The sequence below is a fragment of the Amblyomma mixtum genome, chromosome 4 (genome assembly GCF_055824585.1).
Source record: "Amblyomma mixtum isolate Tamu chromosome 4, ASM5582458v1, whole genome shotgun sequence".
Taxonomy (NCBI): domain Eukaryota; kingdom Metazoa; phylum Arthropoda; class Arachnida; order Ixodida; family Ixodidae; genus Amblyomma; species Amblyomma mixtum.
This window is the reverse complement of record NC_143015.1, coordinates 149,838,284-149,862,437: the sequence shown is the minus strand read 5'-3', so window position 1 is coordinate 149,862,437 and position 24,154 is coordinate 149,838,284. Positions and strand designations below refer to the sequence as shown.

Below are 24,154 nucleotides of genomic sequence, written 5' to 3'. Positions count from 1 at the left end.
GTGCAGCAAGCCGCGCTGAAAATAACGTTCTTATTCTTATTCATATCAATGTCTACCTTGAACACGCCATGCCCTACGTCTTGCACGAACACCTTAGACAGCGAGAAAGAGAGATATAAAGAGATAAACAGCAGCAGCTGATCAGCAAGTTGATCAGTAGCAGAAAGGGGGAAAGAACAACTTTCTTTTTAGAAACATTGTGGTCACGAAACGGGCTACTCCTCACATCTCCATTGTGGGCCTTTTCCTAGGCCGGACGCTAGATGGCCGACTGGCGACTGACGATGCCGTCCGGCGACCTCTTCGGCCCTCCTCGTGGCCCGGAGTTGATTGATTGTAAATCATTTTATTCGTCGGACAGAGCTTGATGGTAAGTGGTCGCGTTAAGTGGTCAAGAATACATAGCCCTCGACGACTTCGTCAGCCCACTCCAACGCCAGAACTTGCGTTCTGGGGTGAGAGCTTTAGTATGGCTACAGCCAGCATGGTCTCCCACCGCTCGAGAGAAGGAGCGGTAGATCACCCGGAGGTGGCTCTGTTTTGCAATCCCATAGGATATGATCGTTGATGGCTCGTTAGCCGCAGTGCTTACAGTTCTGGTTGCATAGATCAGGATGAATGTGCGCAGCTCCAGTAAACAATACTTCAAACAAGGCGCTACGACAACAATGATGATGATGATGGTTATGGTTGGTTAACAGCGTCATCTTGCGCTGTGCTGAGAAACCATGTAAGAGACCGTCAAATTACATATTTTTCTGTTGGGCCAATCGATTGTTTTGGTGGGATACAACATGACGAGATAATCCCATTATTTTTGGGGTGTGTCGATACCAACGTTTTTGTGTCGATACACAGTTAAAAACACAGCCGAGCCAAGCTGCCTGCGTAATCCGCAAGGTAAGATAACTTTTAAATCATCTTACTGCATGTTAAACTAACCTGCGAAACATGACAGCGCTTTGACACAAGACGTAAGGGGGCACATCTTCTCTTGCGTCTTGTTTTCTCATTGCACTCTCACTATAAGTTACACTGCGAAATTCAAGCGCGCGTATTGGCGCCGCGGGAAGCTAGCCCGAGAGAGCTTGCTGGCTCGACAGCTGAGACCTGAAAGCGCGTAGCTCGCTTGCTTTCTGCGCTATTTATCTTGCTGTGGGACGATACGAGGATAATACTGGTGAAAGCTACCCGCTGCGATGCGGAGATTTTGATGGTTTGACAGTGCTGAGCTCGGTACCGAGAGGCCCACTACGGCTTGTTTCAAAGGCATTAAACAGCGTTAGTTTGCACGTTAAATTGTGTTGTCATGCTGTCAAGAAGCGCCTTGGCGCCGCAAGTTTGGCGGGTTTAAAAGCGCGGTCATTTTTTGCAACGAAGGAAATGAAAGAGCGAGAAACGACAGAGATGCTGAGAAACGCTCAATCAGAAGTTTTTTTTTTTTTTTTAAATACGTCGTGATTCGGTCGAAGCTGAAAACCTGTTGCGATTTCCTTCATTGCAAGATAAACGCAGTACATCAGCATTGCTTCCGAACAGTTCTTTCTTCGCAGAAAGTGGGCATGTTTTGGAACGTGCCCCTGCATACATACATTACGGTGGTCAAAACTGTCGGTTGTTCTTTCTGCTGGCCCACCTATCGGCAAAATTATTCGCTCGTGGCCCGCCGAGCTGCTGTACTGCTGTAGTGTTTGAACTATTGCTCTCAGAGGCCAAATCTACTTTCTGCTTCAGAGCAATGGCAGCTTCTGCACTCACAGAACAAGTTGTTTATTTCTATAAAACAGGCTGTTTCAGCTGCTGTTTTCTGTTTTTCAGAAAGATGCCTTACTGTTGTGTCCCGTACTGCAAGTCCGACAGCCACAAACGAATGGGGATCAGTTTTCACGAATTTCCGGTTGATGAAGCTTTGCGGCGGACATGGCTAAAAGCTATATCGAGAGAAGATTATGTGCCAAACGACAAGTCCTGCACCAGCCTCGTCTGTTCACTGCACTTCTTGGACACGGACTACTGCCAAACTCCAAAGCTGCGACGCCTCAAACGGACTGCCGTTCCAAGCATTTTTTCTTCCTACGCATCCTACGTAAAGCCTGCGCTGTCAACGAAGCGGCGAAAGCTGGAGCAAGAGCAACCACTATGCTCGCTCTCCGAAAGAGAGGACTCGTTGAATGCAATAAATAGCGACAGTGTAGAAAATTCAGCGCCAGCTACTGACTGCCAAGACGAACGTTGTCCACCATCAACTCCTTCGAACTGTATTCCAGTGAGTTTCGGCAGTAGCTTGCTGGATTCCAACTCCGGAGATTGTGCAGAGTTGAGTGGCTCTCAAGAATCTGGAAGTCAGCACCCAGCTGCTGCGAAGGTTGAATTTGCGTCTGGAACAATTGATGACATTGTACGATGTAAGCGTACAGATGTGAAGGCCATGAAACGACTAAGAGTGCAGCTTTGTAAGAAAATTGATGAAATTCGAAGGCTGCAGAAGGGAAATGAATGCCTGAAAAAGGACACCCAGTGAATTGGCGAACAACACGCAGCACTCTGTATTAAGCACGTACTTGAACAAGGTGGGCCCAGTCGAGTCTTGTTTTGAAGACTGTTTCATTGAGCGGATAGTGGAGCAAAGCAACACTGTGTTTGGTTACCAGGCTTCACAAGAGTGTGTTATTCCACACTACTTGTCACCAAGAACTTACCACGTTCACATGCCAGGCTCGCTGAAGCTCCATTCAAAGATGCCTTCTTACGGTATCTTGGGAATCGAAGAGTTATTTTATACTACTGATGAAAGAACGCCCAAGGGAAGACAAGCGAAGCTGAAAGATGAATGTTTAATGACCGTCGACAAAATGGGTGTGAGTTCAAAGTGTATATATGACGCAAAGTGAAATAATCTTGTTTTTAGACTAAGAAAAATGAAGGCTAACACCGCGATGCAAGAAGAAGATGTCAACAGTATCATGCTTGAAGATAAGGTGGTGTGCTTTGTGGCTACAAGTCTGTGGACATCAGCAAAGTACTGTGTAGCTTTTCACAAACTGATTAGATGACTATGGATGAATTAGGATTAGGTGGCTAGGTGCTGAACGAACTGATAAGGCTTGATGAATTGATGAAGTGGATAAGAGGTGGTACCCTGGCTGCAGCGGTCGAATTTCAGTGGAGGCGAAATTCTAGAGGCCCGTGTACTGTGCGATATCAGTGCACATTAAAGAACCCCTAGTGGTTAAAATTTCCGGAGCCCTTCACTACGGCGTGTCTCATAGCCTGAGTCACTTTGGGACATTAAACCCCATAAACCAAACCAAACGGAACCAAAGAGGTGGTACATGCCGTTGTAGCAGTGGTTGCTACTTGATATGGTTGTCAATCACCCATGCACTCCAGACAGACAGTTGTTTTCATTGTTTAACCTGTATGGCTAAAAATGCACAAAATCTCTTCCTTGAAGCAAGACGACAGCTGGGAAGCTTCCACTTACAAGATAATTCACAAAAGAAACTGAATGAACTAGGAAAGAATGAATACATGGATCCAGTTTGTTTTTCAACTCAAAACCATATAGAACTAAGTCATGTGCCGTTTCACAAAGAAATGGCACATATGCACCCAAATTAACAAGAGGAAAAGAATCCATGCAGTATCTTGAGATTGTCCGCAATGCTTACAAGAGGAGTGAAAAAATATCCGCGTGCTGTGAAACTTGTGAAGTGCTACTACTGAGAAGCAAGTCCGCTTTCTTTTTTAAAGTGCCTGCTAGACAGTGGTTTCTTTTAAGTAGCAGCAAGAAACTTTATGGGCAAATTGGTGGAAATCCTCTTCGGTGCTTTGTAGCAGCGAGGTGAAATGACTGGATAAATGCCCGAGCTGCAAACTCCGGCCTAGAAAGAAATAAAGTGAACCGACGTTCCACACACACCACAGGCATGAAATATTGGGAACAGCCAGTGTTACGAGGTGAGTGTGCACGTCTTGTTGAAGCTGGGCGTTTCATTGGGGAATGTACTGTTTGTGGCTTCAAGAGTCTCTGAAGGCAAATTCAAGTTGGCCTGTATTAATTGGTTGCTGCATTCTAATGGCGAAGAAGTTATTTCACCAAAAATGAAAGTCTTGTTTTTTTTAGGAAAGGCTGTAATAAAAATGAAATGTACAGTTGTCGCCTCTACATCCCGTTTTCGCGAGTTAACTGCAATGACATCAATACTACAACTTGGTTGTGAATCTCCAAGGCTAGCCCACACTCCCATTCCCTTCCAAACGGTGGTCACGGAGTCCTTTTCGTTATTGATGTCATTCATTTGTATTGAGTGGTGGGAGGGCAAATCTATTTGTAAATCGACATTTGAGAACTGCATTCAATAGTGGTTCTCAGTAAAAAATGATCCTCAGGCTTTCTGGCTGTGCCAATTTCTGTATGACAGCCAAAGATGCCTTTAAATTGCCAAAAAAAACTGGATTTAAAAATCTTCCCACCAGTCTCTCCAAACTCTTACCGAAAAGGATGGGTTGCCACTGTTTTGAAGTGAATGGCAATGTAGCGTAGCCTCCGAGATCTGCACCGAAGCATTGTTGCTGGTGCATGCATTTTAGTTGCGAAATCAGCCACTGATGGCGACACCAGGGGCGAAATTATGTAGTGATCACAATTTCTAAAAGTCGCTAAACGGTCGCAAAGCCTCGCTCCTATTGGTCGATACCTGTGCCGACCAATAGGAGCACGGCTTTGTTACAGTTTCGCGACTGTTTCCAGATTGTCATCGTTCCACAGTATGGCCTCTATGCTTATTTTTTTTTGCCTTTTCTAGCTTATGAAAGCTGTGCGAATGGTGTCTTTGCGATCAGAATGCAGCGCCCTACCAAAAGGGGCCAAATTATATTCGTCCTCGCTTTAAATCCAATTTTCTTAGCAGTAACGGCTTCTGCTGCCGCGTAAGCATTAACATAGCCACATAGCGCCATACAATACATTTTTATTATGAACAAATACTGTATGCAATTGTCTTGTCTCCCTTTCAGATGGATGCCTTTGCATTTTACAGTGACTCTTGTATAGTTCTGGTGAGTGTATGTTTTTGGTTCCTTGTTTCTCAAGAAAAAGGCCTAAATATGCTTATTCACCAAATCTCTCAAACTGTAGCAGAGCTTGACCAAGCTTTGGTATGTATGTATTCCATGCCGTGCCATCGCAAAGGTCGCATATTATGCCTTTTGTGAACGTCATGCAAGATTTTTAGAATCAACCACTTCTCTTGGAAATGCATGAAACACATTACCGATACTTACATAGGCCTGTACACCAAAGGGCTTCCACAAGGCATAACCAAACACACCTATGGGGCAGAAACGTGGAGGCTAACAAAGAGGGTGCAGCTTAGGTTATAAGGACAACGCAGCGAGCTATGGAGAGAAAAATGATAGCAGAGTGGGTGAGGGAACAAACACTGGTTAATGACATCCTAGCCGAGAGAGAAGAGAGAGAGAAATGGACGGAGAGGCAGGGAGGTTAACCAGGCGATGCCCAGTTGGCTACCCTACACTTGGGGAGGGGAACAAAAGGGAAAAAAGGAAAAAGAGCGGCTATGAAATGAGTTTTCTAAGTGTCTAGCGACCACTATGTCACACGGATAGAGGGCACGCACTGAAAACTTAAGAGATTATAGACGGGAATACAACCCGAAATCAAGAAGAAGAAGTGGGCTTGGGCAGGGCATGTAATGCGAAGGCTAGATAACTGCTGGTCCCTAAGGGTAACGGAGTGGATTCCAAGAGAAAGCAAGAGTAGCTGGGGGCGGCAGAAAGTTAGGTGGGCAGATGAGATTAAGAAATTTGTGGGGATACGGTGGCCGCAACTGGCAAAGGGCAGGGTTAATTGGAGAGACAGTGGGAGAGGCGTTTGCTCTGCAGTGGGCGTAGTAAGGCTGCTGCTGATGATGAACCAAACACAATCGGGAAGTTATCGTAAGCAGACGAAGTATACTTTATAAACAAACTTTTTTTTATTTCACCAAACAAATGCCACATACATTGTTTGTCCAACATAGAGTTGACAGGGTTAGTCGCTGGCATAAATGTGCATTTAGGATTACAATGTATGCTGCCTCCAGATGTATAATAATAACTCGATACTTGTGTCAGTCCCAACACAGAATTCAGCCTCAAAAAAACAATAACCATAAATTCGAGCTTACTTTATTGCTCCTAACCGCACAAGCTTGATAGCTGCTTTGTGCTCAAGAATATTGCAATATTTGCCCGTAATGTAAAGTTAAAAATATCACTTAGTGATGAGTATGTTATGCATCAGATTCGGCAGTCGCTGTGCACCACTGCCCTGTGCGCGCTACGCTCTGTCGTAATGCAGAAAAAAAGTGCGCAGTATAGTGGACGAAAGTGCAACACAACCTTTGCATGAGTAGAAAGTGCCGCTAAAAGCCTCTCTTATCAGTGTAAAAAGTATAAAACAAAGGACCGCGAGAAATACGTAAAAAGTCTTTTCCGGAGCAGGTTGTTCTCTCCTGACCGGCTAATCTGTAGACGACTATACCAGTAAATCTTTTGAAATGACGGGGGAATAAAGGCACGTTAAACCATTTGGCAGCTACTACTACAGAAAAAAGGGGGCTTCATGATTGCCGCTGCTGCCACAATAAACTGCACAGTTGAGGAGGAGGAGGAGTAATAAAAATAAGAAGCAGAATATTCAGAACGGAAGAACTGTGCACCAGCTGAAGAGCTTCGCCTGACAAGATTATCCGCTTCCGAGTTTGCATTAGGGCCAAGGTATTATCTAAGTCAACAGCGTCACGCTGATATAGACACTGACAGCTTGAGACCAATCTCGTCGACGAGCTTCTTGACACGTTCCGAGGTGCCAGAGAACTTCTGTAGGTCTGGCCCGAGCATCTTAACCAACGCGGGCACCTGTGGGGAAAAAAAGAGAGGGAGTGGGAATAGGAGAGAGAGAGAGGAGGGTCAACGAAAGTAGCTACACGACAGCTACATTTGCCTTGTTCTCGTCAATGCTCTTTCCAGGTCAATTGGTTGAGACACTATGTTCGCTCCACGGTGCCCAATAATTGGAAACCAGCTTTTGGAGGTATATATTATGTTTCCGCTTAAGCTGCAAATGTCTTTAATAAATTTCTCTTAACCTCACTGATAGCAAGCAAGAAATGGCCATTTTGATGCTATAATACCACTATCAAGTGTGCAAACTAAAGTGCACTTACAAAGAGTGCCACCTGCTGAAAGTGTACTCTAGCACAGCTAAACAGAGCAACATAAGTGCACTCGCCGAAATGCGCACTCAGGTCAAAGGGCGTTCACAGAACGCACTTTAAGGGCCGAGTATGTAGCCTCGACGGCAGTGATCTTTTGGGCGTAAAATGCAATACATAATAAAAGGCGCATAAGTGTTGCTTTTACCCGTTGCGTATATTTTTTGTTTGTTCAGTGGTTTTACGATAGCGACCAGCAAAATAGCACATCACAAAAAGGCGCTTTAGTTCGCCATGTTGTTTGTTGTCCGGACTTTGGATGTGCTAGGAACTTGTCTTGCTAAACTATTATTATGAAACAAATTTAATGTAGCCGTAGCCGAAAATTAAGTTACGTTCATTTTTATGTGCTCTACTGCTTCAATTGAGCATAATTCTGAAGGTTATGCTTACAGATTGTCATTTCGGAAAATTTTGTTTATAGCCAGCCACCATTTTCGTATCTACGAGCGCATTCTACTTTCCCATTTAGAACCGCATAGCATAAAGTGCACTCGAGGGGGCTGAAGCGCACTGCCTGTAAATGCATTTTATTGTGGGTGCTTTAATCCCCCACCTCCCGTAATTAACGTTTTATTCAATACTTACATCATTGTAGCTGATCTGTAGAAACCGTAGCAGTGCAGTTAGGCAGTAGAAAGCTGCAAAGGGAAAAAAGCGATGGCGAGCTTTAATAAAAGCTTTCACAGCAACATCACCGCTAGCAGTGAATGGAATGCTGCACTCAAGTCTCCCTTGCTTCTGGATGATGCAATTTGCTCAGTAATGTTTTTTAACGCACGCATTCCTCCGTAATTGCATATGGCTGAAGATGTCTTAAAGGGACACTGTGTGCTAATGGCAAACAAGCTACTATGCCTGAACTGAAAACAGAGATTTCATACATCGGAAGAAGACCCGAAGAAGGAGACCGAGATGGTGCGCCACAAGCCATTTCCACAAGCAAGCTGTGGTGACATCAAGTACCCTTGTCATGTTGTGTATGTCTCCGAAATTAAACTACACAGCCATCAACTTCCAGCCAGCCATCACAGAGTCAGTAATTCGCTCAAGATGTGACAATCGAAGTTGAAAATTTAAATCGAGCAGTGCGAGAAAATCTTTCGTTTCCAGCTCCAAGCTTCTCATTTTGCAGCCAAATGAATGTCAGCACAGCTGCAAAAGGCCTTCAGTCAAATTCCACTAAGAGAAAAAAAATTTGGACAAAGAATCTTCCATGGTGTCCATTCAATTTTCAGCCATAACCTCACCATAGAGGCACCCTCCACCTTCTACTGTTAGAAATAGTGCCCTCAGCATCAAAAGCACATGAACTGCACACAGAAAAAGCCTTCCACCTTTGCTACAGCAAAGCACGTTTCCATGTGTTAAGTCCGCCACAGAACACCACACACTTCATAACGCTTACAAAGTGCCGCCAACTAGCAATTCCAAAGCGGCCCGTATACCTCTTACCTTGTTCCTCTTTGATGTCTCCGTGCAGGTACTGCAGAATGGCCGTGGAAAGCTCGGTTGCCGTGTCGTCAAAAAGCTGCAGATAAAAAAAGCAAAAACAAAGAATGGAGTGCTTATAACATGTCTCATGTTAAGCAATGCAGTTAAACGCATAAGATGGTAGGGGCTGAATCTCCTGAATGTATTCCTCTTTCAGAACCTGGAAATGTGAGCTCTGGGCATGTAAGAGCTGCAAGTGCAAATCTCCCGGTCGCCATTTCGGACTGCTTACGGAACTGCTGGTTCTGTAATTCCAAATTCCGTAATTCCGAGCTGGTTTCAGGGTGCAGAGCAGCTTTGATGCTCGACAAATAAATCATAAACTGCCAAGTAGAATCGTTTTCTTTAAAGTTGTCTTCTTGGGTACACTGTCCTTTGGATCACCTCTTTAAGCCTTCCCTGCAGTTCGCATGATCCTCAGATGTAGCACTACGACAGCGCTCGCTGTAATACCTGTCAGTTATGCCTTTAGGTAGTCCTATATGTAGTGACACAGAAGTGGCAAAGGATGGCAATGGTTTGGAATAGACACAGAGAAGGGCCCATGAAGAGAGCATCCTTTTCACGATGGTGCGGCACGGCTGAACGTACCTCCTTGAGCGAGAGGTTGAACATGAGGGCAGCACTGCGCTCCTGTGCCACGGGCCTATCACTGAGGAGACCGTGAACGACGGCGCGAACCGTAGCTTTGGCATTGTTGCACGACTGGCCACTCTCCTCGCTCCACTCAGAGATGTAGAGCAGCCAGTCGTAACTGCTGACGTTGCTGCACAGGTTGCACAGCTGTGAAAGTCAAGGAGAGCAAAGAAGAAGAGGTCAACGGCACGTATCGCTTGCAAATTATAAAGAAATGTCAAGTACTGTCTGTGGAAAATGAAACGTGAATAGAGAAACTGAAATGCAAATAAAACGACACACAAACGTTAGGGTCTGCCAAAAAAAATGCAGGCTGTGTTCATTATAATTTCCAGCCAATGGTCCTCGCACCATACAAGCGAACGTCAAGTGCTCTAGAATCTGCTCTTCAATTAAGATTTTCTCGCTTTGCTGTTTCCATTTTCAGTGTATTGTTCGCATTTGATTCGACGGGGACTGTGTGCATGGAAGATTTTGTCATCGCGCTCCCACTCCCAGTGATTGCTGTTACATTTTGATACATGCACGATGAAACCAATGCTGGTAAAAGGAAGCGACAGCGCACGTATCACTGCAAAACGGCTATTCTGCCCAAACCAACTCGACCCTCGTCTCACACTGCCTCTCTGTAAGGATGTCTACGCCAATGTCGCGGATCTGGGGGTTCGTGCCATCAACAGCTAGCGCTGAAAAACAAGGCCCTTTCCCGCAGCACTGTATAATGTAAGCAGGCCAGAAAAGTGACTCAATGCATAGTACAATGTATGCATGTACAATGTACGTATCGCTGCTAAACGGCTATTCTGCCCAAACCACCTCAACCCTCGTCTCACATTGCCTCTCTGTAAGGATGTCTACGCCAATGTCGCGGATGTGGGGCTTCATGCCATCAACAGCTATCGCTGAAAAACAAGACCCTATGCACTGTATGATGTAAGCAGGCCGGAAACGTGACTCGATGCATAACACAGTGCGAGTAGAGAAGGAGGGGCAACGCACCAGCTTGAGCACTTCGTCCTGCTCTTCTGTCGGCAGGCTCTCGATGCGATACACGTAGCTCATGATGCAGTGGCCCTTGCGGTCCTGGTGCAGGAACAGAATGACGTCCTCCTTGAGGGCCGCCGCCTGCAGTACCCGCAGGAGCGAAAGCCGAACGGCCGACGACAGGCCCGGGTCGGTCAGCAACTTGCCTGCGAAAACGACAAGTTTCAATGCGACCGATTGCCGACGACACACAACTACTGGGCCACACTGGCTCTCAAAAAAAAAAACAAAAACAATGAGGACAACTTCATCCAATTTTCATCCTTTGTATAATTCGATTTCACGGCTCTTTTTGAGTATACTGATGTCTGTCCAGCAGCAAAAGACGCATTTATTACAGAGAAAACTGCATTTAAGATTTTCCTCCACTTGATTCAAAACTGATGCTAGTGGGGCGAGTTGATCGTTCACAACTACTAAAGAGAGTGAAATCAAAATGGGACAAGGAAGAGCATACAATGACACAAGTACTGAGTCAATCCAAACTCGTCATCGATTGAAACTCTTGACATCTACGCTGAGAACTTCGCGACCACAGTTTTGAAGTAAACAGTGGCGTAACCTAGCCTCTGGCATCTGTGCCCAACAAGTTATGTCGATGCACCGCTGCTTACTTGGGAAATCAGCCGGTGATGGGAACACCTATGTTTCAGTTTGGGGCCCTTCATAGCTTATAAAAGCTTCATTCTCAGTGCTGGTGAAAGTGGCATTTTCGGCATTTTGGTGTGGTCATCGTTTGATACGGGCCAACCTCAATTTGTCTTCGCTGTCCCTTGAAAGGCCAATTCCAGGGTATTCTTCAAAATAGAAAGCAGAAGTGTTTAAAAAAAAGATCAAAAATCAGGAAACCAAAACCGAAACTGGGTTTCGACCAAAAATGTCTCAACAGACTGTCCTATGACGTCACGGATACTGTCACAAAACCTATCGCGTGCGCTTTATTGGCTAAACTGGCAACTGTAAGTGAGGGCTTGGGTTATGTTTTGCCTGAAATGACCAAAAGCCAGCTCGAAATTTTCTCCTTCAGCAAACGCAAAGCGAATATCGATAGCTGTGTGTCCAGTGATGTCACACATGCAAGGTTGCCCGTAGAGACCTCCCTGACTGAGGCCACAAGTGGGAAATTTTAAACTTCATTTGAACTGCAACAAAACATCACCCCGCGGCGATACCTGGCACAAAGGACCAGAAAACTGTGGAGAACGTACTGTGAAAGTTTCAGTAAAATCAGATGAGGTAGAAAAAATGCCGTAGTTACGATTTAACTGCGTAACGCCTGGTATATATCACATACGACGTGGACGATAAATACAGCTTTTCATCTTTTGTTTATGCTCTTATATGCAGAAACCACTCACAACATATTAAACAAATAAAAGTCAAAAGTGATGACTGCCGAACATGCAAGAGGCTCGCAGCAAGACTGCTCGCCCTAGGTTGCTATTTCAGGTAATGATCATACTTTTAGCACAATATCATATTTTTAACGCACAAGCACTGAAAAACAACCTAAAATTAGAATGGCCGCACTGATATACTGCCAGGTGAAGAAAAGATTTTGGATTTTCTCTCCGATTTGTAGTACGAGTCTGAGTATGCATGCGCAATTTCACTGCTCTCACAAACTTTCACAAGTTATCTTAATTTGCTAATTTTATTCAGTTTTTAGCACCTGTGTGTGGGTGTTGTCTTTCTCCTAGTCTTGAGTCTGTGCTAAAACTTTTTACAAGGCCAGTGCAACACGTGTTAAAAAATAGACGACAAACTGTTGGCAAATGGGAGTTGGTGTGTTATGTGGACAATTTTGTGAGAACGGCACGAGGACAATATTCACTGCTCAGTTCATTAGGCTGAATTTTAATGTGCACTTTTTTCCAGCAAATTGCACACATGTAGTTTCATGCTAACGGTCATTTGAGAGTGATGACATGCCATGGTTCTACGTTAATGCAAACTTCGTGCACCGGGGGCCTCAAGTATCAGTACGGCCAGAGGGGTGAAGATGAAAATGAAACGTACTGAACAGGTCGAGCTGTGGGGTTCCAAGGGCCCATGCCCCATTGTCCGTCACAAGGTACTCGTGCAGTTCCCTCAGTGCTGTACGCTCTTGGTCGTTGATGACGCTCTCCAGATGCCCCTCGAGTTCTTTCAGCGCTGCAGCACCCTGCAAAGCAGTTCGACCGAAATGGCTTCACGTTCTCGACAAGAATGTCACACACCTGACACACTAGGCATTGTGGACCCTGTTATAGTTAAGCTTCGATCAAACCGACTCTCAGGGCTTTGATCCTATTGAACTGACAGGTTTTCGTCATATGAACCACGACTCAGTGGCTGTGCCATTAGAATGGCGAGCATGAGGCTGTGGGTTTGAACCCCGGTCGTAGCAGCCCAATCTTGATAGCAGCAAAATGCAATAACGCTAAGTTCTGTGTGATTTCGATGCATGTACTAAATGAACATTTAACATGCCAGTGTTATGCTGCTAAGTATAAAAAGACACAGACATGCAAGAGAATTATTCCTATCGGTGCAGCGCATATGACGAGGACCAGAAGAGACACAGACAGGCGAGAGAATGATATCGGAGACACCATCTAGCACACCAAGTTACTCGAATTAGCTCTACTGCAAGCACCTTTTAACTTTATTTCGAGTTCGTAGGTCCTATATATTTCTCCTGTCCTTCAGCTGCTTGAATGCACTTACTTGAGTGTGTATGTCTATCTGTCTTCCCTCACCACTGTTTGGCATTTTATACTTTTAAGCACCACTAGCACACTAAGATGCTCCAAAAAGCACAATCGCAAGGAGATATTGGGATCAAAAGGACACACATAGCTTGCAATTGACTGCTGATAGTGCCAACATGGCTACAAATGCATTGGAGCAGCTTCAGCAGAGAGATTTTTATGATATACAGCACTTTACGCCATAACCACTCTTGTTCTGATCAACCGGTTCATGTCCACAATAGCTTGAAATAACACTTTTTCTTTTGCCAGTTATAATGCACATTGGAGTGAACAGAACCTTTAGCACCAGTTCTAATTATCCATCAATTTGAATCCAGCGAATCCATATTGTCAGAAGTTCTACTATACCACCGCAATGAGTATGATCCCACTAGGAGTACTCCAATGTAGCATTTAAAAGTCTGTTATAAGTAATAATATTGCCACATATCATTGTAGTCTCCGTTCGTTCGCGCTCACGGCCGCAGGAAAGGGGTGTTATCATTTTTGTTCATGACGCGAGAAGCGACCGGACTAATCTCAATTGATCACAGCCATGAAGAGCTGCATCTACGTTTTTCCAGATTACTGTAGATGATCTTGACCTGTTATCTCGAAGTTTCCTTGCCGGTTTTAAATTGAGCAATGCCGCGAGCGGCGGGGATCTGTAGTTTGACGACTGACGAGCACGTTTGTTGCTTACGCCGCCGCCGAGTGATTCAGTTCTTTTGCAGGCCCAAGTCAGCCCAAATAAAGAGCTTCGTTTGCAAGTCTTGTTGCTGTCTTCCTGACCGCTGGACTGCCGTCACTACAACGTGACAGTATCGAAGTAAAGAGAAAGAAGAGAGACTCACATCAACTTGTGGGTAGAAAACGGGTGGATCGCTGTAACGCCGGGACTTTCGGATGGGCACAGAAGGCCGGTCCTCCAACTCGCCATTGCTGTCGGCTGCTGCCGAGTCGGAAGCAGGGCGCACCGGTTGCTCTGAGGCCGGTTCTGGTGCCGGCTCCGAAGCTGTCTCCGAAGACATCCTTTGAGCCCGGGGAGGTGTGGGTCGTTGATTCACTTGTTCAACCGATGACGCAGCTGAAAAGAAATCAAGACCTGTCTCGGCAAACTGTCCTAAGCAAGAAGTGACAGCATTTGATTCAGAGAATGGCAATGTACGAAAAACACCGGTACCTACCTCTTTCTCGGGCAGAGCTGTTAGATGGAAAGGGAAATGAGATAAACAGAAAAAATTGCTACGGTAAACATTAACCGAAATAGCTACAGAGTTAGCATAAAGATGCTGGACTTAACAATATTAGCAGGTGAGCCTTTAAAATCTTCACAAGAGGCTCTAGAACAAAGGCTAGTGAGCAGTGAAAGCTTGATATACCTGACGCATTGTATTTCAGCGACATCTAGTGGCATGAAATACAAGCTTGCTACACTTAAGGCAACTGAGTGCTTTTCACCAAAATGACAGCACTCCAAAAGACATGGCCAGCGCACAAGCACAGTTGCTGTACCGTCCACCAGAGGTCGCCGCCACACAAATGACTCCATGTTGCCTCAAGTGTCAATGACAAAACTGCACCGAGAAAAGCTGCAGGATTTCGCTGCCATCCCATTTTCACTTTGAAGGATCAGAGAAGCATGTGATGTTACTCACATTCCCTACTGTTGGTCGTCCACGGGTCTACGGGTGTGAAGGGAATGAAGTCCGTTGGAGCTCCTCCACCAAAGCTTAATCCCCGCGCTGTTTCACCTCTGAGTGAGAGGTTCTCGAAGTAAGTCTGAAGCGTGCCACCCAGCGGTCTGCACAAGAGACACAGGAAATGGCATTTGCTAAGAAAAAAAAGGGTGAAACTGAAACCACTGCATCTTGCCGTCCCCAGAGTGCAAGACATCAACAAGGATGAAGAACAGGACGACTGCAGTATAAAATTGAAGAGGAAAAAGAAACGAGACACAAAAAATTACAACAAAAACATTGAAAAGAACAAACAAAATACAAGTGAAAGCTTGCCAGGCTACGTATTTTCGAACCGATGCTTTTCCCAAAGACACAGCACACTTCAATCACTTGCCATTACTCGTTAATGCTGCATTTGGGTCGCTTGGCAAAACTCATTTTAGCATGACTCACAAAAAAGGCCGTAGTTGATAATAGGCCAATTGGGCATGGTGCCACAAACGCAGAGTGCCTACAAAACAAACAGGCCGAATCCTAGACGTGTTGATCCAGTGCTTCTTGCCGTGACACAATATAAGGAAGGTGCAGTAGTCGTGTTGATACGGCTTTCAGGCAACACTAAAATAGCGCCACCCATGTCAAAAACGTCGGCCACTAGCGACCAAAAAGTCTGGGTGCAGCAACAGGGCTCAAATAATCAGCTGCTCATAACTGCTAAAACCCCTTTTATATAACCAAGAACTGCAATGTCCTGACAAAAACAGATAAAGGGTGCAAATTGTAATGTAATCACCCAGTTTATATCCAAGCATCCATTAAAAAAAACTCGGTCTATAGGCAAAAAAAAAATGACAGAAAAAACAAACAAGCCAGGAGAAAATTGTACTCTTTAAGATGTACTGCACAAAAATGTATAAATATAGGATACATATTTGGGCACTGATCTGCACCAGTTAACAGAGTATTCACAGCTGAGCCATGCGTTTACAAGGCAAAGCTTCAGTTATGAAAGCATGAGGTACAAGACTAAAAGGTTTGGCGATACTTTCAACGGGCAATCTCTTGGGCCACCAGAAAAAAAGCAAACAGATTATGCAGTCTCAGTTTCCAAGAGGAAACAATGCAATGAATCCACCAAAGACCCTACTGTTAGACATGACACCGGCCTTCACAAGATCCATTTAAGGAGCAGAGCCGAGAGCGGCAGCAACGTCGGCCACAATCGAAGCCCGGAACATGTACAGAACACACAATCGATAGATGGCACAGTGCGCTGAGAAGCTCGACGTCGATTACCTCACAAGTGTAGCGTTGACGGGTCACAGGGGGGGCGGCAACAGCAGCGTACAGACAGACGACGAGGAGCAGCCCTCCTCGAGAGACTTCCGAAGGGAAAAAAAAGCGAGTAGGAGGCCGCTGCCTGTCCAGCTTTGGGAGTTTGAAACCGGTGCCAGGTTTACACTTCCAAAACTCTCCTCTCCGACACCCTCGCCACCAATCCGCTCTTTCCGCCTCTGTCTCCTCACACTCTGAGAAACCCTGTCTCCTCATCATCCTGAAGGCATCACACGTGCCACGCTACCACCCTCTCCCTCAACTCAGATGTTCACAGGCAAGTGTGTACCCACACCCTCCGAACACTGCTGCTTGCCTGCGGCTATTTAGAGAAAGCCCTAGCGCCTCGGAATAGAACCCCGCGTTCCCTGCGCCCTCTCTCGCCACTGGGCTCGGCTGTCTCCCCCCTCTCCACAAGCCGGCCGAAAAGGGGAGAGGGTAAAATGGCGCATGTCTCAGCGCTGAGACACGCGCGTGGCGCTTCGCCAGGAACGAAGGAAGAGGCAAGGCACGAGGAAGAACGATCGCGAGAAAGAGGTGAGAAGAAAACAGTGACACACGAAACCGGAGCGAACGAAAAACCGGGCGGGTTGAAGGAAACGCGCCACCTGAGATTCCGCGGGCCACGCGGAGTCTCTGGCCGAGAAAGAAGCTACAGTATAAGTCGGCGCCAAAAATCGCAAAAAAAAAAAAGTGACGGAAGGAACAGCTAGGCCAAACCGACAAGCGCGCGTTCGCGGGTGCACGCAAAACCTAAGGAGCGGCTACGTAAGCCGATTGCGGTTTTCGCGCGCATTGTTCAAAACAACTAAAAGAAAGTCTGAGGAGGAGCTAGATGCACGCGCGCGACAAGGAAGTCATCCGTCTCTGCGCGAACTACACGTGGAATGAGTAACTCTCATCCTCGCCGTTTCATAACGATCGCATTTCCGAATCGAAGCTTCTGCGCACGCGCAAAGGCAGCAGATCGGCAAAGATCCGAACCGCTACTGAATCCCGGCTGCAAAGTCCGCATTTCCATGCCGGCGATAAGACGCCTACTACTTATGATTTGGCTATTTCCGGCCCTTCTTCGACGCAGAAGACACTTTCGGCAGTTACTTTTATTCCCTCTTCAGTAATCTACCGACAAAACTTGAGTAGACATCGCCCCTTTTCTTTTTGCAGCGCCAGCTGTAACATTCGCACTCCCTCCCGCTGTCTGCAAGGGATGACGTCATCACATAAGTCGGGGGCCCGCGATTAGTACGTTTTCACAATCGAATCGAATACTAAACGCGCGGCTTTGGCAATAAACCGAATTTGGATCTAACAATGAAAGAACTGAATGGAATATTCGTACGAATAATGGCTGCTAGAGGCGTGCGAGCGATAACAGCGAAGCGCTAGCGGTGGCACTGCGGTATAGCAATATATAGCTAATGGAGTTACAGCTACGGCTCTTAAAAGACGCAACACTGATCCTCTTTGGCCGTCGTTTCATCCGCAAAGGAAAATTAATTTCTGCTACTGCTGACAGCAGACAGACTAGCGCCACATCTCGGTAGATGAGCGAGTGCGGGCTATATGAGCCATTGCCTCTTCCATCGGGCATCGTTGCAACGTTAGCTAAACCTGACTTAACTTCGCCGCGTCGCCTGATCTCGGAGGCCATACGAATGGCAACATGAACGCCGCCACACGAATAGACCGCGTCGCGGCAATGAAACCTCGCGCAGACCGATCGCGGAAATGACGTGCGGCGTCGGAGTGGGCCGTTCCCGAAACCGTCACCAAAGAAACCTAAGGCATGTCTTGGAACCAATAGACGATATGCGAAATTGCTTGGTGGTCTGGCAACACCGCGCCCACAACTTCCGGTTTCCATCTTGGCTCGGTCGAGCTCGTCGAGCTGGTGCATCGTTTGCTATGCGTACTTTCTTCTTGCGAGTGGAATTTCAACGGGCAAGCTTCAGCTGCTGCGTTGTTTTCACAGCTTATCTTTGACCAAATGTATGCTTTCAATAAGCGCCAGCTTACTCCTACCGCGTCCTCAGCTTCGCTTGAAGTCTGGCGCTGATGATCGCAATAATCGGCACTCGAAAGTGGGTTGGAAAGTCGAACCGTGACCGTGTGCTGTTGTCGTTTTAATGCTCGCATTAAAGCACCAGTTCAAGCATCACGCATTATCATGGCTATTTTATTCCCAGGTGGACGCGAATTCATCTGGTAGGGTAGCGAGCGGTTATTTTGCGGTGAGTGCGCACGTGTGTTGACAAACTTCTGTGACAGTGCGAACTTTCGTTCGCGCCGACGCCAGGAGCTTCGTGCATTGCAGTATAATCACTCAAGACCCTCGACCAGCTGCGTAATTCGATTCCTTTACTGTAATGTGCAATGCGCATCCGCGGTTTTCAACGTCACCGTTTCAGAGCCCGGCGTCGGTTGATTTTCGCCACAATTCGTTGAAACCGCGTCCTGCTTAAGACGCAGTCAGTCAGCATTAACAAGAGGAAAGTAGGCATGCACATATAATTCAAAATATTGTAAGCAAAGACGCAGCTTTTTTTTTTTTCAGATAAGCACTGAGCCACCGCGGCGGCTTGATTATAGAAAGATGCTACAGCTTTAGGTGCATGCACGGACTCGATACGCTGGTCTAGCTGTGTGTGCAGGGGCGAAATTAGCATGTTCGGTTGCTTCCGAAACTTAATTAGCTTACTCCCAAACTTGGACAAATGGCTTTGTTGCGAAGCAAGCTGTTGGAGCTTGCCACAACGATAATAAAATCTGATGGCCTGAAGCGTTTTCAGAACACTGTTGCACGTACTTTCTAGCTTAGAAATGCGTCCCTCCTTCATAATAAAGTAGCTATATTATTCGCTTCTTTTTTTTTTAGATTTTCGTCGCTGCAGATATCGAAGGTATAGGAATCCTCAAGAAATAAAGCATTCGCACCTCAGTTTTTATACGTAGGGTGTATTGCTTCACAAAGACTCCTTAACGCGCATAACATATGCGTATGGTCCAGAGAGTTTGCTCACCCTTCTAAAACTAATTGAACACGGGAAAAACTTAACTGAACACGTAGCAATTAAACTAAGCAGTAATCGGCATATGGTTCTTCGAGTGAACTTATTTCGCCGCGGCACGAGCGATTGGGCCGCTCAAAAAGATTACCTTCTCTTTTACGTTGTTCAAGTATGCGTCTATATATATATTCACGCCCGACCGAAGAGTTGATAAATGCACGAAATCGGCTTCTAATTTTGATCAGCGACAACAAAGGCTGTGGTCCTTATCTTAATTTAAACGCAAATCACCTCGAGAGATTTGTCAAAAATCAGCGCAGAAAGCGAAAGCTGCGCTCTGATCCGCGTGCTGACACATATGATACCTCGCATGGCGTTTTGTGTTACTGAAACGTTGGGACGGAGTAAAAAAAAATAGAAAAGCGAAAAGCTGGAACGCACCTATAGTACTGGCACGCATCGTAGTGTCTTTTCACAGTAGAGAGGGTAGCGCAACACTGCATCGGCATTTTACATTTCAAACGAAGCGCAGCCGTTTTAACCCAACGCTGGGCAGCGGTTTCGTTTTCTGTACCGTGCCAACATGGCGGACTTAGTTCTCGGAGCGCCGAGAGATGGCGCTGCGTATTTCGCATATCGTCTATTATTCGAAAAGTTTCGAATGGTTTTGAACATGCAATATTTGATTCGTTCATTGAATCGAATAGCAGGATATTCGATCGATTCACTATTAGAGGATTATATTCGCGCATCCATACACATGCAGTCACGTGACCCGTAGTCCGCAGTCATGTGACTGAGGCCAACGCGTCATGTGGCCCGATCGTTATGTGATGACGTCATTCTATGCACTTAAAGGCCTACTTGACCGAAATTTTTCAAACCGTAAAAAGGTTGTTTTTTCATAGTACACCCCCGTATTATGCTACCTACAAGACATTACGCTCCAGTTTCAAGCAGTTACGGTGCCAAAGGCGCGCAAAAATCGGAGTTTTCAATACCGAAACTGGAAAAACGGGCGCCATTGCCGCCCGCCGGAAGTGACGCATGTTTGAGACTGGAGGCCTGACAGGCTCGGAGCGTCTGCTCGTTGCGGCCCGAGCAAAGCGCTGGTACCGGTAGCGCGTGCAGCACTTTGTGCGGTAAATACTGGTTATATGTGAAAACACACATCTTAAAACGGATGAAAGACCCTAGAAAAAGTTTTAAACGTGTTTTATTTGCTGTAGTAGACTAGAAAACTCCTCGCTCAACCTCAGCGAAGATGATCGCACCGCAATGCAATTGGTGAGCGTTGTTTGCCTGACAGTATTCGATTACAGCTTGCGCAAAGTTCGGACATAGCGGAGAAAGGAAGCATATTCAAATGGAGGCCAAATAGAAGTGCTTGTATTATCAAGTTGGCTTTTTTGAGCGGGCACGCGCGTGCCAACAGCACATGTGCGCTCTGCTGTGCGTGCAATTGTTGTCTTGATAAAAAAAATGACCTGCTTTCTCCTTTTGCTTCTCATTTTTCTCCCCCATCGAAAGGTATTCCTGCCTGCGCACAGAAATTTGGAACAGGTGCTGTGAACGCCAGTTAAATCAATAAAAACAGATGGATGTGCAAAAAGAGAGCTGAAGAGAATTAAGTGCTGCGTTAAGCGAAATAATATGCCAGAAGCAAAATTTGTGTTGCAAAATAAATATATATTTTTCTCTTCGAGGACCGTGGCATCAATGCGGTGCCGATGGTGGGCTGGTTCATGTTTGCGCGCCTCGGTCGAGCCAGCCACTGCGCGTTGAGAAATACATGCCGGTTCAAATGAACAAAAACTTTTGCGCTGCGTTCATTACTCTATATTTACCTAGAATCACTCACAGCCCGTGTACTGCAGGGACGGAAAAGCTTTTCTAATCTTTTCAAACCACACAGCTGGGCAGAACGACGTGGTTGCCGGACCCCAGTCGACCGTTTACACCCACCGCGCAAATTACCGTAGGCAGTGTGTCTGTACCGACTGAGTAATAATGCAGAACATATAATCAAAATTACGTGTTGTCTTCCTTTGAAAATATTATCATTCAAATAACATGCGTTCAATTCTCTGAGGCCTTGGAGACGAGCCTCGAATGGTAACGCTGAAGCCTCCTGTAATCGACCTCAAGTATGAACGGCGTGAGGCAGTAAGAAATTCGACGTTTTCAGTAACGCTCATGTGGCCTTCCAGGATTCTCAGCCCGGCCTGCGAATCTTCGAGGCAGCAGATACACTCGGCGCACGACGGCATTATTGCGCATTGGGCAGAGCTGTACGTTCAGTAAACGCGTGCATATGCTGATTCCTTTTCAGACGAAGCAGACCTTCCCTTAGACTTCTGCCTGGTGTGAACAACGTGCCGTCAAAAGGGCAAGGAAGTGCATACTGCAACCGCGCAAAACGACGAGGGACGAAGAGAGGAAAGCACAGGACAAGATGCGGATCCGCGTCTTGTCCTGTGCTTTCCCCTATTCGTCCCTCGTCGTTTTGCAATACGTACTCCAATGTCAACCACCAACTAGCCCGCCTTCACTTGTTACATGTCAAAAAGGCGCTGCTCGATGAGCAAAACCGTCCACTTTAGCTTCTGAACCGGCTAAGCTAGCTTGTGATGACCGGTCCTCCGTCCTCTTTATTCTCCCGATTAGACACGCCTCGAAGCCTTTCTTCTCCGAATTATTACCCTCTCGGTTCGTGGCATGCTTTGCCGATCGGGCCAGAAACACGTACGTGCTCTGATGCATAATGTAGACCGGGACAGGTCTATTGACAAAGCCCAACCCACAAAAGGGGTTAGCGCGAGGCAGAAGCGTCAGTCACCCACCATTATATTTTTTGAAGAAGAGAGGGGAATTTACGTTAAAATCTGAGCGCCAGACAGCTGACACCAGCTTTCGAGATCGGTAGTGAAGGGCAGTGGCCGAAAGGCATACATGGTGCTTTCCGCAATCCTCGCATTCCTTTCCGCGGCCACGGACTTCGTTAACATGATGCTAGCAGTTTATTTTTCTCGAAGACCATCGAGCTTCACGGTAAAAACAGCCAGAAACGCGCCAGAAGAAGAGCTTACAAGGAGCGCGCACTCACTTCTGAACGCCTGAAACTGGCGAGCCGGCGATGCCGGTGTCTCAATTGTGCGTCATTTCCGGTCAGGTTTGTTAGTTGTCCAGCACACCGCTAGGGGACTGCGTCGTCTGCTACAGAGGTTTTTGAACGCTTCTAACTAAAATTCTAGACGCTTCACAGCCCTAATATTAAATATAAATATTGTTCATAACGTGCGCTATTTACAGCGCAAAATTAGCCGAAGTAAACTTTCGGTCAAGTAGGCCTTTAACTATCTTCTTTACAGCTAAATCCGGAATGGAACCTTACTCTCCGCGAGCACATCCTCACTTCTGCGTTGTCAGTAGACGATAAAGATCCCCACGAGGTCAAAATTCATACGGAGCCCTCCACTACGTTGCCTCTTCACAAGTTGACCTGCGCACTGACTGCGCGCGGGCTCCGGGTACTCCAGTAGCGATAGCGCGGTACACGCTATGCTAAAGGTGCCTGATAGACACCTTTAGCATACCGTGTATCGTGTTACCGTTGCTGGAGTACCGTTAGCCCGCCCACCGCCAGTGCGCACGCACTGATCAGTCCCGATGCGGAAGGCATGCGCGCGCAATCTGGCGCCCTCAAGGCGACCTGCGCACTGACGGTAAGCGGGCTACCGGTACTCCAGCAACGGTAACACGATACACGGTATGCTAAAGGAGTCTAGTGACTGCGCCCTTTCCTTTTCTCAAAAACAAAAACAACGCTGAGGCTTGCGCTGCGTTACGTGAACACGTATACCTTAACCATTTCTCTCCGCCTTTTCTCACGCAACTTTGGCATTTACCAAGAGTAGTGTAAATTGTCTTGAACTTCTGGCCTTCGACTTCACTCTTTATTCGGCGGTGGTGGCTCGCAGAGTCTTCGGTTATCGGATTCGTCACAATATATACACAAAAACCATGATCAGGTTGAGGAAAGCATAAGTATCAGTCAGAATTTGTTTCTTTTTTCTTGCCTCCTCGATCTTCATCACTGCGGTGTTTCGTTGGCACACCAACTTTGCGACGGCGCTTCGGTCGGTAAAAATAGCCCTTTTCCCCGCCGCCGGTCTAGCGCTCACGAAACAGGCAGACATGACGACTGGCGGTTCCCGTCATTGTTATGAAATAAGGCACCTGAAACAGCTCTCCCCAGCCGCCAGGAAGTGGGTCTACTCTCTTCTTTGGGGGAGGAGGAAGGACCGATTATTTCTCAGCGCGGGTAGTTTGAGATGTACAGCCACGGCCGCTTGATGCAAAGCGCAAAGCGAGGTGCTTCGCGCTTTGTATCTAGCGGCCGTGGCACAGCTAGAGGCAGGCTTTTGCTATGTGTTGGTTGGTTTATGGGGTTTAACATCCCAAAGCGACTCAGGCTATGAGGGACGCTGTAGTGAAGGGCTCCGGAAATTTCGAAGATCTGGGGTTCTTTAACGTGCACTGACACTGCACAGTACACGGACCTCTAGAATTTCGCCTCCATAGAAATTCAACCGCCGCGGCCGGGATCGAACCCGCGTCTTTCGGGTCGTCAGCCGAGCACCATAACCACTGAGCCACCGCGGCGGCTTCTTGCTATGTATGTCGTGATGTCGTTGCACTGATATATTTTTAATATAAAGATTAACGGGACCGACAACTGAATTTTAAGGATCCGATTTCCCCCCTCTTTACCCGCTTTCTCCGTTTCCAATTATTTACATGGACTTCGGAGAGTACTTACACTCGTTCAATCGCTACGGTGCGGTCCCATGAACACCACAGTCAAATAATACACATCTACACGCAGCAGAGAACACACAATCGCGCGCAAAAGTTGGCGAGCCCTTTCCGGCGGC

The 24,154-nt window shown here is 46.6% G+C and overlaps 2 protein-coding genes across 6 annotated transcripts in view; one reads left to right on the top strand and one right to left on the bottom strand.

The window, feature by feature from the left end:
* Positions 1-21,619, top strand: part of LOC149348737 (uncharacterized) — a 34,028-nt gene extending 12,409 nt beyond the window's left edge. The window contains exons 4-8 of one of the 5 annotated variants that reach the window (XR_016292807.1): positions 1,819-3,960; positions 5,020-5,061; positions 8,764-8,894; positions 11,802-11,903; positions 20,748-21,619. The gene's annotated coding sequence lies outside the window, so the exon portion shown is untranslated. The other 4 variants (XR_016292806.1, XR_016292809.1, XR_016292810.1 and 1 more) reach the window with 4 other exon arrangements.
* LOC149348736 (uncharacterized) overlaps positions 5,978-24,154 on the bottom strand; it is a 34,553-nt gene continuing 16,376 nt past the window's right edge. Inside the window, exons 5-12 of the mRNA XM_089588293.1 lie at positions 14,848-14,993; positions 14,044-14,276; positions 12,474-12,618; positions 10,410-10,600; positions 9,366-9,557; positions 8,736-8,811; positions 7,869-7,921; positions 5,978-6,924 (exon numbers count right to left, since the gene is read on the bottom strand). Coding sequence (XP_089444419.1) covers positions 6,805-6,924; positions 7,869-7,921; positions 8,736-8,811; positions 9,366-9,557; positions 10,410-10,600; positions 12,474-12,618; positions 14,044-14,276; positions 14,848-14,993 — 1,156 coding nt within the window. The 3' untranslated portion in view covers positions 5,978-6,804. The remainder of the gene's footprint in view (positions 6,925-7,868; positions 7,922-8,735; positions 8,812-9,365; positions 9,558-10,409; positions 10,601-12,473; positions 12,619-14,043; positions 14,277-14,847; positions 14,994-24,154) is intronic.